Source organism: Eurypyga helias, unplaced genomic scaffold (assembly GCF_000690775.1).
Source record: "Eurypyga helias isolate BGI_N326 unplaced genomic scaffold, ASM69077v1 scaffold37331, whole genome shotgun sequence".
Taxonomy (NCBI): Eukaryota; Metazoa; Chordata; class Aves; order Eurypygiformes; family Eurypygidae; genus Eurypyga; species Eurypyga helias.
Genome location: NW_010230826.1, coordinates 613 through 1,665, shown reverse-complemented (window position 1 = coordinate 1,665; position 1,053 = coordinate 613). Strand labels below are relative to the sequence as shown.

General features: G+C 62.4%; 1 protein-coding gene across 1 annotated transcript in view; it reads left to right on the top strand.

Annotated features, from left to right (window-relative positions):
- The first annotated feature begins 6 nt into the window (after nt 1-6).
- The window catches only part of PRELID1 (PRELI domain containing 1), a 1,385-nt gene continuing 338 nt past the window's right edge, over nt 7-1,053 (top strand). The window contains exons 1-3 of the mRNA XM_010160874.1: nt 7-192; nt 266-379; nt 662-740. Coding sequence (XP_010159176.1) covers nt 58-192; nt 266-379; nt 662-740 — 328 coding nt within the window. The 5' untranslated portion in view covers nt 7-57. The remainder of the gene's footprint in view (nt 193-265; nt 380-661; nt 741-1,053) is intronic.

Sequence of the window (1,053 nt, the reverse complement as noted above, 5' to 3'; positions counted from 1 at the left end):
GAGGTGACGGCGGACCACAAGCTGCTCTCCCGGCGGCTCCTGACCAAGACCAACCGGATGCCCCGCTGGGCAGAGCGCTTCTTCCCGGCCAACGTCGCCCACTCCGTCTACATCCTGGAGGACTCTATCGTGGACCCCAAGAACCGAACCATGACCACCTTCACCTGGAACATCAACCACGCGCGTCTCATGGTAGGTGCAGGCACGCGGCCAGCGGGTGGGCAGGCACCGGGCGGTGCCCACGGCCAGGTCGTGCCTCTCGCAGGTGGTGGAGGAGCGCTGCGTGTACCAGGTGAACCCGGAGAACAGCAACTGGACTGAGGTCAAGCGGGAAGCCTGGGTATCTTCTAGCCTGTTTGGTGTCTCGCGGGCCGTCCAGGTGAGTGCTTCGGACTGTTTGAGCAGCATCTGTCCTACATCTGTGTGTCCCATCCCTCACTTCTTCAGAGAGGCCTTAAAGCGACAGCTTCCCCCCTGCTCTACCCCTGCCCTGTGCTGGTTTCCCACTGTTCCCCTCGCGAGCTCTGGGGGCAGCCAGAACCATCACCGCTGGTGGGCAAAACCCCCCGGATGTCTGGGACTGGTCAAGCTGGGAAAAACCCCAGGGACTGTGCATGACCAGGGAGCTGGGCTTCCACTTTGACTAACTCTTCCATTGCAGGAGTTTGGTCTGGCCAGGTTCAAAAGCAACGTGACCAAGAGCACTAAGGGATTTGAATACGTGTTAGCAAGAATGCAAGGTGAGCACCCGAGGGCGGGCTGGGGCTGACTGGGACAGGTCTCTTGGGAGTTACAGGTCACACTAGGCACCTCCAGTCCGCAAGCAGGTCAGGGCTTGACCAAGTCTGACTGATCTCCTCATCCCGTGCCGGCCCCGTGTCTTGGGGCACGAGCAGCTCTTCCTGAGCGGAGCAGCCAGGCAGCACTCGCAGGGCCAGAGCACGGGCAGGAGGGGGATGTAAGGCGGCAGCAGCAGTCACGTGCCTGCAGTTCCCCTTTGCGATGTGCCCCGACGCGCACGCCGGTCAGGAGCGGCGGGCTGGCCTTCCCCCT